At 36.6% G+C, this 13,554-nt stretch overlaps 1 protein-coding gene across 1 annotated transcript in view; it reads right to left on the bottom strand.

Annotated features, from left to right (window-relative positions):
* Positions 1 to 13,166, bottom strand: part of LOC114454578 (contactin-associated protein-like 2) — a 375,848-nt gene extending 362,682 nt beyond the window's left edge. Inside the window, exon 1 of the mRNA XM_028435133.1 lies at positions 12,952 to 13,166. Within this exon, the coding sequence (XP_028290934.1) occupies positions 12,952 to 13,060 (109 nt within the window). The 5' untranslated portion in view covers positions 13,061 to 13,166. The remainder of the gene's footprint in view (positions 1 to 12,951) is intronic.
* Positions 13,167 to 13,554: the final 388 nt, after the last annotated feature.

Here is a 13,554-nt window from a genome sequence, read left to right as displayed (position 1 = left end):
TTTAAAGTTATGGTGAGTTGTATTTTTCATGCACTTGATATTTGTTTTTGTGGCATATCTTATGTTGAAGGCATGTTTAACTTTGACGCTGCTAATACAGTTTTATACACAGTGGATTCACATTTATTATTACATTAAGAAAATGACACTTTTTTTTTTTTTTTCCCGGCCACATCTTAAAGGGGGGGTATCATGTTTTTTTTTCAGGCACATAGAACCATTCTATAGCATACTCAAATAACTATGCTACCCAATTTTAAGGGGAAAATCCAGCAAATATTAAAAAAAAATAAATTCCCTCTTTAAGAAACTCCAAGCTTGTCTGACACGCCCATAGACACCCCCTTTTTGACAGAGCTGGAAGCAGAGCAGAGGAGGGGTGCAAGTTTTATTTACATTTTTATTTTTTATTTATTTTAATACATACGTACATTAATGAGTACAGACAACATAAGCCATGGGTTTCTTACAAAAGTGTTTAAAATAAGTAAATTAAAAGCTAAATCTGCAGAGGAGGGTGCTGTGGGATGAACATAGGGCGGGGGGGCTCATCCCCAAGGCGGAGCCTCGTTCCCTCGAGCATAACAGCAGGTTAATGGCTGCTGGCAGGAGATTTACAGATTACTCAAAAATACGTGAATCAATCTGAGAAACACTGGAGGTATGTTTTTCAGGAGGGAATGACACACTAGCATGATATAAAGCTTGAAAAAGTGATGCTTTACATGATTAAAAAGTAAATAAGAACATTTAAAAAAAACTGTAAAAACATTAAATCAACAATATTATGATTGAAAATTAGCGACAGATTAGTTGCGTGTCATCTGCGTAGCATCAAGCAGCAGTTTAGATGCTGAACCCTCATCTGACACTTAAATAAGTTCATCTTTGTCAAGCACAGTAAGATGACTGGGATGTGTTTAAAAATTAAAGAATAGAAGATACTGTACCTCCTGTAGTTTTAATATAGTATGTAAAATTTTCTTTGTCTCTACGGCTGTTTCACTGATATTACAGATGCTATCCAGGAACCATTAAAATGACGAGTGAATTTCAGGTTAACTGAAGCAGCAGTTGGAAATAAATGATTTTTTAACCCAAAGCCAGTTCCTTCCATCTGATACAGCTTTATATTATCATAACAATGGGAATCTTAAACTTGAGGTGTCAGGGAAAATCTTGCTTCCCTAATTTTGTCTCCTTTTTTCCAAACACTGCCTTTTATCTCAACCCCTCTTCCTCTGACATGGCACTTTACTCTCCGTCACCGAGACCCGTTTTCAATGGACTAAGCAGACGCTGACAGGTGGTAATAAAAGCCATTTGCTATGAAAAAACCTTTGCGGTTCAACCATTTGATCTCACAACTTGGATTTTCCAATGACGCATGAAACATGGGCGACAATGACAATCAACGACCTGGACAAACGTGCGTATATTGTGCGTGCTCAGCGTGTGGCCATGTTGTGCTACTGACATTGTTCAGGGAACTGTGCTGCATGATTTGTCGAGTGTGGATATGCGTCACACAGGCCAAGCTCCCACGATAAGATATTTACAAAGAGATGAATGCATGGAAATGAAAATTATTGACTGAAATGAGAAAACCGAAAAACCGAAAAAAAATGATTATGCATATGTATAAATGTCTACTAAACCTCACTAAAATTAAAAGATTGCAATTGTCTAAACTAATATGAATGTTTCAAAGAATAAATAAATTAAAAATATGAAAATATGTATTTAGCACCGACATTCCAACAACGCACAATGTAAAATAAAGAAATAAAATGATTAACTTGACCCCACTAATGCATTAAATATAATTGTACAGACCTATAACTGACTGGACTGTTAAAGAAAGTCAAATTAAATATTTTCTCTGATAATAACACAAAATGCATTGGGGTTTTTGATGCAAATCAGCTTCTCTGTTGTATATATTGTCCAAGCGTGTAGCGTATGCGTCTTAGAGACAATGTGTAGAATGTCTAAGTTTACACAGTCACACTGTTTCTGTCTGCACTTTGCAGAAATGCCTTTATTTTCAGACCATACTGTACAATATTTGTTATTTTTATTATAGAAATACCTTAAAGGGGCAGTATTATGAAAAAAAATGACTTTGTAATTGTTTTGCTGCAGTGATACACATCCCTTTAGCCTCATTCAGAGGACCAAAGTTGAAAAAGTTCCTCTCACCCTCGTTATTCCACATTTTGTAAAAAGTCAGCTCCAAACAGGTAAGTTGGATTTTTCTCACCTTATGACTCATAGGGGGACACAGGCTCCTCCTCCTGACAATCCTGGCTCCTCCTACCCTACATTCGAACGTGAGGTCGTTCCTCTCAAACTACCTCATACGTAAAACAAACATGGCGAAGGCAGGTTAATGATACAGTTAATATATTTACGTTCAGTTTAAAGAAAATCCAAAGGGCTGCATAAGCACTCACAATCAGTTCCACTTTTAGTAGCCGTTATACTATCTTGTATCGCCTTTTTGGGATAATCTGACGTGTTAATGACCCAATGTGATGCAGGGTCAGACAAAACAATGGACTTGCATCTTAAATGGACTAGTTCTGTGGTCAGAATAGGTGAGGAGGAGAGGAAAGTTTCACAAATATAAAAAATAGAATAAAAATACATTTGTATTTTCCATTTTATTTATCAATCTATATTTAATTTTTGGACAATATTATGTAATGATTTTAATTTTTCACATTTATTCATACATTTAATTTTCATTTTGGCAGATTTGGTCCTTCATATAACTAACCTATTCATTTAAAAAAAATTTTTTTTTAGTTTTCAATAAATGTAATACATTCCAATAGTCATTATGAACATTTGTTGTGGATCGATAAGCATGCAAAAGTGCACATTTATTCATCAAATCTCTTTCGTGTCACTTTCACAAAGGAGGCTCAGTCACAACAGATTAAGCTCGTCAGGGTAATATACATTTATATGTTTGTAGACCGTAAGTAAAAAAAATATAATGAGCTTTATACTGTAAGAATATAATGTTCCTTTGGCACGTAGATGTTATTTTATATAAAAAACTCACAGTTAACACACACACAGTCACACTACAGTGTAGCATCCACTTTGAAGTTTGCATGTTTGAATCAGACGTGTTCTTTTGAAGAGAGACTTTTCTGGCCTTTAATGAAACCACTGAGGAGAGCTGAGCCAAGACTGACAGTACTGGTAATAATTAAGGACATAAAAAAGGAAAGAGGGATTAAAGTATCAAGAATATGGTGTAGAGTCAAACCGAGGAAGAAGATTCGGGAGATGGAAATAAAGAAAGTGTAGAAAAGAAAAGCAGCTATGGAGACAAATTAAAGAAATCATTGAGAAAAACCACTGAATCTGTGTGCTGCTTGATCTTTGGTTATTCCGTTTTTAAAACCAAATCAATACAACAAATAAACGGTGTGGTTATTTTGTTTTACTGACTTAAAACCAAAACAGAAATACAGAAACTTCAAAAACCAGATAAGCAGCGTTTTTCTGTCTTTAAAAAAAATCTTGTTCCGTTTGTGAGACATTTGGATATTTACGGAGAAACGAGAGCGAGAACTGAAGTCCACTGCACCTGGGTTCCGTCCACAGGTCTTGGACCAGGTCTCCACACACAGTTTAGGATCTATTTTAACAGTTTCTGTGCATGTTTCAGCTGGTAAAAAGCTGCTCACGTTTATATTTTGAAATGTTACAGTCCAAATAGTATCCAAATGAACTGGTGACTGACTATCGACTGTGAGGCTGGTGTGAAGAACAATAGATGTTAGAATTTTTCTTGAGGGCAGTAAAAATATTCATTTTGCACATTATAACACCGCTAGCCACTAACGGCAGCCGTCAACACACACGGAAGTTGATCACAAGAAACGAGGACCACCAGTAGAATCATTGCACCACCTCTGATTCCTTTAAATCACATCATGTGTGCTTTTCGTAATATCCATTTTTTATTTGGATTTATTTATGTTAATAAATTAATAACGCTTCAATTCACCATTTCATCAGTAATGTGACTTATGCATTGCTCCTTTTTTTGTCCAGGAGTAAAAGAGTCCGCCCCCCTGTGTGTGTTGTCTATGTGGTGAGATTAAAACATGAAACTCTCGTCCATAGTTTCCGTAAATCTCCTAATATCTCACAAACAGAACAAGATTTAATTTGAAAACAGAAAAACACTGCTTATCTGGTTTTAGATTATTCTGTATTTCTGTTTAGATTGGACACACACATGCACGACGTACAAGCAAGTGAGTGAATCTAAATAAACAGAGGGCAAACATAGCTAGACTCCAGGCGTGGTACAGCTCTAATCTGAGCCCAGCCAAGCTGCTTCATCCAGCCCTACTCCCATCATTATAACCAAACAACGACCCGTCTGAGATGCAGAGACACTAACATGTATAAACATGAAAAATATCACTTCCATTTCCACCACTTTCACACGTTTTCAGCCCAGTCGTACACACCTTTCTCCCAGTTTCACCTCCTGCAAAAAGAAGCATTTCTAACCACCTTTATTGTGTTTATCCTGTTGGATATTTTTTGTCTTTGATTGCTTATGAACTTCAAGTTCTCTAAAAATTACTTAGATTGATTCATTATTTGCTTACCATTTTTAATCGAAGTGAAGGTAAATATTTTTCGAAGAGATTAGAGGTACCACCCATCTTCAGAGTAGGACTGGGCAATATGGACCAAAACTATTCTCAAAATAACGATATAAATCTCATTAATTTCAATTCAAATAAAATCTTTCCAGAAAGAATATTCTGGGTTATATTTGCGAAGACAAAATGCCACACAGGCACGTTTATTGACAAACAGTTGCACAATATGTGCCACTTTTGGCTTTTTCTCCTATAAAGGACAGCACGTGTGAGTGAGTTCTCGAGTATGGCTTGTTTAGGGGAAGGTCTGGGTTATAGGAAACACTCCGCAAACCATTCAAGTATGATTTTCATGCTGTCCCAGTACCAAAAGCAAAAACAAGCATTTGAAAACAAATTATGCTATAGAAAGAAAAAAAAAAGATATATATATATATAGGCAATACTGTAATTTTCTATATCGCCAAAATAGAAAACTCGATAGAAGTTGAATATTGATATATTGCCCAGCCCTACTTCAGAGCTCTGACAGCTACCACAAACACATGAAATACTTGCTTAACCATAGTGTAAAGCTGACCCCCACATAGTCACAAAAGAAGTACCGTACGAAGCCACCTTATTCCCTGGAACGCTGCTGGCTAATTATGGGTGCACTTCGTATGAGATATAGAGTTAAAATACAAATAAAGAAATATATAGTTTAATATAGTTTGAACTAAACTGTTAAAATGCATTCTAAAAATTAATATTAGTATTTCAGCAGTGGATCAAGTAACTTAAATTACTGAATGAGTTGAATTCAGTTTTTTTTTTGCTTTAGTAAACGCAGTCTACAACCTGTTCTCATTTTAGTGCATTCTCATTTAGAAAAGATGGAATCACGGTAGAAAAGGAGCAGTATTTTAATTTTGGGATAAACAAACTGAAAGTTTTAAGTTGATTTGCTTTGATTTTAAATTTGACTAATGCAAAACATTGGCCAAGAAACAATGAAATCAGTTAATTAATGTGACTTAAGTCAAATGAGATGATCCAACTTAACTTAATTTCAAAGAACTTGAGTGGTTTAGGTTAGGGGGATCCCGATCCGATATTGATAACGGATATTGGTCCGATATCAGCCAAGAAACGAATTTTAAATTTTATCAGACTGCATCTAAAATCTTTGATATATATAATATATTTATTCATAACATATTATGTTGAAGGTTAAAATGTATACAACCAATTGATTCTCATACCTACAGTTGCTGACTATTGTTCTGAGTAACATCACTTGATCAAGCCTTTTAAAACATTCCACGCTACAAAATAAGGAATAAAAGTATGTATGATTCGTGATGATATCACATCGGTTCGATAATGGTATCGGGCAATAATCAAGGCTGCATTATTGGTATCGTATCGGAAGTGAAAAAGTACATCCCTAGTTAATACAAAACCCTGAAAATTCTATTCATTTTAAATCAACTTCATTTACAGTATATAGCGCAAATTACAACAATAGTCATCGAAGCGCTTATTCATTTAAAATCCTATACAAACTTTGTATAGAAAGATTTGTCAATAAGGACCTGCTCGTCGCCAAACGATACCTTTTTTAAGCTAATTTTAGAAATGTAAAAATTAAACAGTAGCATCTCTAGGAATAAAATTGACTGAATTGTAATCTATTATTTTGATATTTGGGCTTGTCATGCAATAAATAAACATACAAGTTAAATTTCTGTAAAGCTAAAGCTCACGTTCACAGGCAGGACATGGTTAAACGTTGCCATTTGGCTTCACATTGTATAAAGGTGAATTATAGTGAGAATGTCAGCAGGGCCTGACTTATGGCTCTGAGCTACAACAGGATGACGTTTATGTCGAATGGCCTGGCACGCTTAATGAGATGAGAGGAGGCTAATCTGATTCTATATCAGACAGACTCTAGGGGCCTCCCATTTAGCCACCAACAGTGTCACTATCATGCTCACTTAAAGGCACATCCCTGGCTATGTGTTAAACATTTAAAACCTGTCCTTTCAGCTGCTGCTCATGAATCGCTAAAAAAAAAACAAAAAAAAAAAAACAGCCAGTGTAGGCCTGGAGATTAATAAAAAACTGGAATTAAATACTTTTAAGACACACAAACAGCATACAAGCGTCTAATATGTGCTAACTGCTAGCTCATGATCAACTCTTCCTCTGTGAAAAGAAATGAATCACCTTGAAATTGTTGCAACAACAGGTGGAACAGCTGCTCCACATTATTTGAAAGGGAGAGCAGAGCAGACAGATGAACGCCTTCACTTTATCCTCACAACGATCCCACAAAGGAAACCAGCAGGTGATCCCACACATTTACTGCACATTCACTGTCAGAACTGCGTACAACAAATGCATTCTGACACAATCTAAACTATTATTATGCTTAACACTGAAAACTGAACACAAGGCTGCATTCAAGGATACCTGTAGTGATTTTTAATTATAAGCTCTATCAAAAGATCATAAAAGTAAAACATGTACTGTTTGGCCAAACGGGACCCGGCCTGTTGTCGGGTTCAGGCCTATTTTTGATCATTAAACCACGGGAGGGGTTCAGACGCTGTGCTGTAAATAAATGGTCAGGTGATATGTTTCAATTAGCGTGAGAAAGACGCACGTTTTTGTCCAGGGTTCTTGCTAGCGCTGTTAAGCATAATAATCATTTAAGTGAGTGTAGAGCCCCCCTACACTATGATTTTGATCCCCTACGCTTGTTTCAACCATCGCAGGAGGCTTTTCTGTTGTTTTTTTAAAACATTTATATTGGTAATCGTAATATTTTGTTGCACACTTGGACACAAAACAAACTTCAAGGCATTCACGGATTGTTTTAACTCTTTTTAATGTGAATAATCAAGAAACACACACATCAGCCACATTGTCTACTTCCAAGATTTTCTTGGAGGCTAATATCTTCTCCTGAGGACCCCTGCAGCCACTTAGTTGCCCCCGATGTTGCCTGTGTGCATCTTCCACTTTGTAACTCATAATCACTGTCCATTATAAACACAACGAATCATTATACATGCGCACACACGGATGTGAATAGTGTCTGGTTTAAACGGGTTCTTGATTAAAGAGACATCGGCTTCATTCGGGTCGGCCGTGTTCGCTCAGGTCTTCCTTTTCCTGCCCGATGAAAGCTCTAGCGGGGGCCACCATTATGCTCGCCTCAGACGCTTAAAGTGATGTCAGTTTGTTACATTTAACACTGCCAGTAGTTACTTCTCTCACAGATTTTCTAAATCACCTTCGTGTCAAAAAGTATACTACGTTCTCTTGAATCTACCTTGTAATGGCAAAACACAACATAGTAGGTAAATGAAGTTATTCTTGTCCATAAGGTTTAAAAACTATTTTCTCTTTTGACTTAAAAAAAATAAAAATAAATCACCTATATTACGCATTATCACAATCTGTCCTATGGAAAATCTCAAATACAGCTTCTTAAAATCTCTCAAACATTGAAAAAATTAGAAACATCTCCTCCTAGAAATTAAAACGATAACAAATCTTGCATCACATCGTCCCATGCTGACTTTGGTCATCTTTCTCTTTTCCTCATGTGCGATTATTTTGTTAAAACAAAGCAGCATTTCCCATATTTCATCACGTATGAGTAAAATTGATGTGATGAACCACATTGGTTGTAAAGAGCAACTCCATTGCTTTCAGAAACTGGTGAAATTTCTCAGATGTTTAGGAAAATCCAGATGTATGGTCACCCTAATTAAAAATGTTGTATACATTTTTCCTACAGGTACCCTTTAGGGTTTTTTCATCTGAGATAACATTACCTTCTATTTCTCTTTATATTGGCTCCATTCAGTTCGTGGCGTATGTTTGACAGCAACCGAACGTAGAAGCGAAAGAAATGGCCACACGCAACGATTCTTGCTATTTCAACCAAGGCAGAATTTTAATAGTCTGGTTCAGAGAATCTCTAGAATTCTTTTTATGTGGGGGTGTTTTCTAGAGACAGTGGATGGTAGCACTCAGAAGTGCACTGAGAGGGAAAAACAGTAAATCAGCGACAACAAGAGCAGCCAAGGCTCATTGATTGAAAGCAGTCCTGTGTGCACCAGTCCAACATAACACCTACTTTAATCTAAATCTGTAAAGATACTAATGTTGGTTCAACTTCTTCTCTCTGAAAGACTTCATGATTAAAAAGCAAAGGGGGTACCAATACATTTCACTTTGTAATAAAACATCCATATCTAAGCTTCAGCACAGAAAACAACTCACCGACAAGACAACAACGGAGTCCAATAACCAAACTCGTCTCTGTTTGATAGTTGCATGAAGCGCCCTGTAATTTACCACATCTACTCCAGACATTCTAATCATTTTCTTTGTCTATTGATGAAACCTATCACTTCTATTTCATGTCTCTTTACTCTGATTCCTGTCTTTGCTTTAAACACCCACAGCGACACATCCGCAGCATCCCTTTCGTCTCATCTCAAGACAGACATCTAATAAAGTGAAGTCCATTGCTTCTATTTGCCATTCTGGTTAAACGACCATGACTATCACATCTGAACCTGCATATCCTGGATCTCTGAATATGTAGAAACCAACAGTTCACAAACAGACTCACACATTCTCACTATTAGGAAAATAAGAAACTCTAAGAACACATGAGAACATCATTTCCCAATAAATGTGTCCTTTTTTTTTTTGGACAAAGGAACTTGCTTGTACCCTCATTTGTAAAACACTCCTGTTATCAGTGTCCTTGTGCCGTACTTTCATTTGTTTTGTGTTGTTTTGTTGAAGTTGACCATCTTTGTTTTCAGGATAAAGATCGACAGTCGGATCTACCAAACTAAGGTAGCTAGAGCAGTGGTTCTCAACCTTGGAGTCGTGGGACACTGGGAGGGGGTCGCCAAATGCCTTCAAGAAGCCAAGAATATTTTTTGATCAATTTGAGTCAATTTTTTGCTTCTTTTCAACCATTTTTCTGCAGCCACACCAAAATGATTGTCATATTATCTTCTTTTAATGCTTTTAATTGCTACATTACTCCCATTTCTGACACTTGTCCATCAAATATCAATGTCTTTTCTACACATTTTTTTTCCACTTTCAAGACTTTTTCGGCACTTATAAACCCTTTCCACGACTTTTCTTACCTAATGTTGCATATGTTGACCCAATATCATCACTTTTATCCTCTTTTTACCATATTTCATGTAGGGCTGCACGATTGTTACGGGGACAAAATAATGTCAAAAATTAACCCAAGAATTCAAAATGCATCAAAGGCAAATTAAATAAATCTATTACAGAGTGCAGAGCCCATATTTTAAATATAAATATATCAGACTGTCAAAATGTATTTAATCATCACAACCAAAATCGTGATCATGATTAAAATTTGAAGAACTGTGCAGCCCTAATTTCATGCTTATTTTTGCCAATTTTACCACATTCACAATTTGTCATGTCTATTATTTTCCAGTTTAAACAAATTGTTTCTACTAATTGTTCCAATATTGACCCTTTTAACCACTTTTTCTGTCTGTTTTTGGCCATTCTAATTTGCAACTTTTAACCAATTTCTGTAGTTTTAAAAACACAATTCCACCACCTCCATGGATGGACCCCAAAACGTCCCCGCTCTCTGGCACCTTTATCTTAGGGGGTCGTGGGCTGAAAAAGCTTGAGAACCACTGAGCTAGAGCACTGGGGATTTTCATAAAGTGATCAATAAAGTTTTACAAACACTCTGGCACTTGTTCTGTGTGTGAGGTCATTTCTAATAACAAGAGTGTAGTAGTGGTGGGACTGCACAGCTGTGCCCTGGGAAGCAGTAAAAAAAAAAGGGCTTGCGGTGTCGTCTCCGGTGTTGCTTTCTGTCAGAGAGGATGATTAATGAGGACACATCTTTTCCAGGACCTGGAGAAGCCCCGGCAATCACCGGAGGGAATCAGTCACTCTGAACCCTGCGAGTAACGGCTCAGTCACCGTAAGTAGCAGCAGTATGTATCGTGATGATACCACCGAACCCAGTGGTGTTGATAACCCTGGTTTAACACACTACTGACGACACCCCAATAATACACACTGAACAACACAAGACTAAAGGATTCAAAGCTGTTTAAATACAGATTTTGGACTGCAATACTTTCTTTAATCTAGCTTTCACCTTATAACAGTGTTTCTCAAATGGGGGTACGCGAGAGCATGAGAGAGAGAGTGAAAAATTAAAGCATTATAATGTTTATTTTATGATAAAACCTTAATAATAATAATTCTATTCAGGAGGCACTAAATACTGTTTTTTTTTCCATTTAGTTTCTAAATTATATTCTTTAAAATGTGTGTTATCACTCATTCATTCCATTCTTATGATCTAAATGTTGTAGTTGGACATAAGGGGAGACTTGGAATCAGAAATAAAAGAAAGGGGGTACTTAGCCAAAAGAGTTTGAGAATCACTGCCTTTTAATATAGAAATAAAGACAGTACAAGTACATAACTGTATCATTTAAACTCCACGTGCGAAAAAAGAAGAGTTGGTAAAACTAAATCTCTACTGGTATCAAAAAACTGTAGAATAAGTGTTCATTAATCATTTATCCTTTCACAAACAACTAAAGAAAAAACAAAGAACTGAACTGTGTAGTTACTACCTAACCAAAACGCACAGAAACCAAATACAGTAATAACCTGAAGTTAAAAACAGACCCCATCAAAGATTAAAGGAGCAGCAACAATGACTGGAAACATCTACAGCAGTCTGTCCTATGTAGATATTCAACTATATTATTACGAGGAAATGCATTCTTTCCTTCAGGTACAGATAATCCCTAAACTCTTATCATTAGTTATTGATCAATAGTTTATGAGGGCTTAAGATAGGCTTTAATGTAAATCCATGCAATTCCAATATGGTAAATATTCCGAACCACATGTCAGGAACCAGGAAAATGCACTTAAACTCTAGAAATCTATGTATATAGCGCAAAGTACAACAATACTCATCTTGAAGTGCTATCAAAATATACAATTCTTAAGAAAAAAAACCCCAACAAACTATTATGAGGCAATGCATCACGATTCTTTCCTTCAGGTACGGAGATAATCTCTAAACTGTCTTGTAATTACTTTTATATCAATTGCTTATGAGGGATAATTATAGGCTTTAATGTAAATCCAAGTGATTCTAATATGTTAAACATTCCAGAACATGTGTCAGGGAACAGGAAGATGCACTTAAACTCTTAAAATTCCTATGCAGATATTGAACTATAACGTGCGGTAATGCATCCTGCAGATATTCCCTACAATGTCTTATTACTTTTGGATCAATTGTTTATGAGCGTTTATTATAAGATGTGATGTAAATAAAAGTGATTCTAATATGTTAAATATTCAGGACCAGGAAAATACACTTAAACTCTAGAAATGCAGATATTGAACTCAATGCATTCTGCTTCTTTCCTTCATGAACAGATATTCCCCGGATTGTCTTATCATTACTTTTAGATCAATTGTTTGTGAGAGTTAATTTATAATAGGTTGTAATGTAAATAAATGTGATTCTAATATGTTAAATATTCCAGACCATGTGTCAGGGAACAGGAAGATGCACTTAAACTCTTAAAATTCCTATGCAGATATTGAACCATAACGTGCGGTAATGCATCCTGCAGATATTCCCTACAATGTCTTATTACTTTTGGATCAATTGTTTATGAGCGTTTATTATAAGATGTGATGTAAATAAAAGTGATTCTAATATGTTAAATATTTCAGGACCAGGAAAATACACTTAAACTCTAGAAATGCAGATATTGAACTCAATGCATTCTGCTTCTTTCCTTCATGAACAGATATTCCCCGGATTGTCTTATCATTACTTTTAGATCAATTGTTTGTGAGAGTTAATTTATAATAGGTTGTAATGTAAATAAATGTGATTCTAATATGTTAAATATTCCGGACCATGTGTCAGGGACCAGGAAAATGCACTTGAACTCTAGGAATCTAGTAATCCAGCACTCATAAAGTCTAATGCGCAAAAATAATAACAATAATAATTATTATTATTAAATTTAAAAAAAAAAAAAAGAATCAACGGAGCAGTGATCCAGGAGAGTTCTCACATGTTTGTTTAAACTCAGGAAAAACCGCGTCTCGCCTGTGGAATTCAACCATCAACCCCCAGACGCGGTCCTCTGTGCACAGAGCCGTTCATCACCATCATCATCATCACCATCATCATCATCATCTGCGCTCCATAATAAAAGCACCAACTTACGTGTTGTTGGCAGGGCTCCGTGCACGCAGCTGACGAGGCAGAAAATCCACAAAACGAGAGGAGAAAACGACGCCGGTCCCCGGGTCGGACGGTGCCGGTGCCGCTGCATCTTCACGGCCGGTGGATGCGGGCGCAAAGCGGGGGAGGGACGCAGCAGAGCTCCGGGTGGTCCGTTAGCCTCACCGCTCTGTGGAGGACTGACAGAGACCAGCCAGGCTGCAGGACCTCACTAACTAACTCTATCCTTCTCTCTCTCTCTCCCTCCCTCTCCAATAAAGAGATGATGTAAGGACCGCTCTGACAAACACACCGCACAGGGATTTTGCACCTTCTCCCCCCGCGGAGGGATTCTAATGAATGAAAGCACCTGAAAACAATCAGTGATTTGATTAAAAATAATGATAAAACATGCCTTTGCCTCTGCAATGAGCTGCTCCAGATGAACGTCCAACACTCTTTATACACTTCACTTTCAACTGAAATAAGTGTGGAAAAATTCCGAAATGTAAAAATTACTTTTCGTTGACAGAAAAATCACATAGTTCTAATAGTTCTAGCTACTATCATAGAAGTGTTGGTCAAGCCTCTCAGAGGGTTCTTAGT

This window comes from Gouania willdenowi, chromosome 20, assembly GCF_900634775.1.
Source record: "Gouania willdenowi chromosome 20, fGouWil2.1, whole genome shotgun sequence".
In the NCBI taxonomy this organism is placed as follows: Eukaryota; Metazoa; Chordata; class Actinopteri; order Blenniiformes; family Gobiesocidae; genus Gouania; species Gouania willdenowi.
The sequence above is the reverse complement of the archived record's forward strand: the minus strand, read 5'-3'. Positions and strand labels throughout refer to the sequence as shown.